General features: G+C 34.9%; 1 protein-coding gene across 1 annotated transcript in view; it reads left to right on the top strand.

Annotated features, from left to right (window-relative positions):
- The window catches only part of LOC106871336 (transcription initiation factor TFIID subunit 5), a 19,909-nt gene that overhangs the window by 5,837 nt on the left and 13,088 nt on the right, over positions 1–984 (top strand). The window contains exon 5 of the mRNA XM_014917736.2: positions 329–452. Within this exon, the coding sequence (XP_014773222.1) occupies positions 329–452 (124 nt within the window). The remainder of the gene's footprint in view (positions 1–328; positions 453–984) is intronic.

The raw sequence follows: 984 nt of genomic DNA, 5'->3' as shown, positions 1-984 counted from the left end.
ATATATACATATATATATATATACATACACCCAGACAGATACCTGCATGTACACATATTTTGTAAATGAAAATTATTTATACTTTATAAAAATAATATTTTTGAATAAGTACTATGAGTCTTTGAATAAGTACTATGAGTCTTTGAATAAGTACTATGAGTCTTGTAGCAGTTTTATTCAATTCACTACACCTGTCCTTCATAGTTTGTGGCTTGTGAGAATGTGAAATCTCTATGCTGGGTTAGCAGGTACTTTATGTCTGTGTTACATATTTCGTTTAGGACCTAAGTACATCTGTGGGAATAATGTGTTTTTCATATATTTTCAGCTAAAGAATTTTTTGACAAATTCTTCAAATATCAAGAAAAATACTATAGTGAAGATTTAATGAAGTTGTCAACTCTCTCCAAAAAGGAACATATGAAAGGAAACACTCTTATGGAAAACTTCAAGTAAGTCTGTGGTCTTGTACCAATATAAGAAATTATAGTTGAAAAGGCAGCCAGCTGATAGAATTGGTAATGCAGCAGACAAAAGTGCTTAGTGGCATTTCTTCCAGTTCTTTACATTCTCAGTTCAAATTCTGCTGAGATCAACTTTGCCTTTTATCCTTTCAGGGTTGATTAAATAAATACCATTTGAGCACTGAGGTCGATGTAATCAACTCCCCCTGCCCTCAAAACTGCTGACTCTGTGCCAAAATCTGGATTGTTGTTGTTGTTATTATTATTATTATTATTATTATTATTATTATTATTATTGAGTGAGAGAGCAGTGCATGCCATCAAAGTGACACTGGGATAAAATATACAAAGCCCAGTATACCCATCATGACTACTCGTCTGATAAGGGTACACCAGGCACATGCATCATCATCATCGTTTAACGTCCGCTTTCCATGCTAGCATGGGTTGGACGATTTGACTGAGGACTGGTGAAACCGGATGGCAACACCAGGCTCCAGTCTGATTTGGCAGAGTTTCT

The sequence above is a fragment of the Octopus bimaculoides genome, chromosome 10 (genome assembly GCF_001194135.2).
Source record: "Octopus bimaculoides isolate UCB-OBI-ISO-001 chromosome 10, ASM119413v2, whole genome shotgun sequence".
Classification (NCBI taxonomy): Eukaryota; Metazoa; Mollusca; class Cephalopoda; order Octopoda; family Octopodidae; genus Octopus; species Octopus bimaculoides.
Note: the sequence above shows the minus strand (reverse complement) of the source record. Positions and strands in the feature narration are given on the sequence as shown.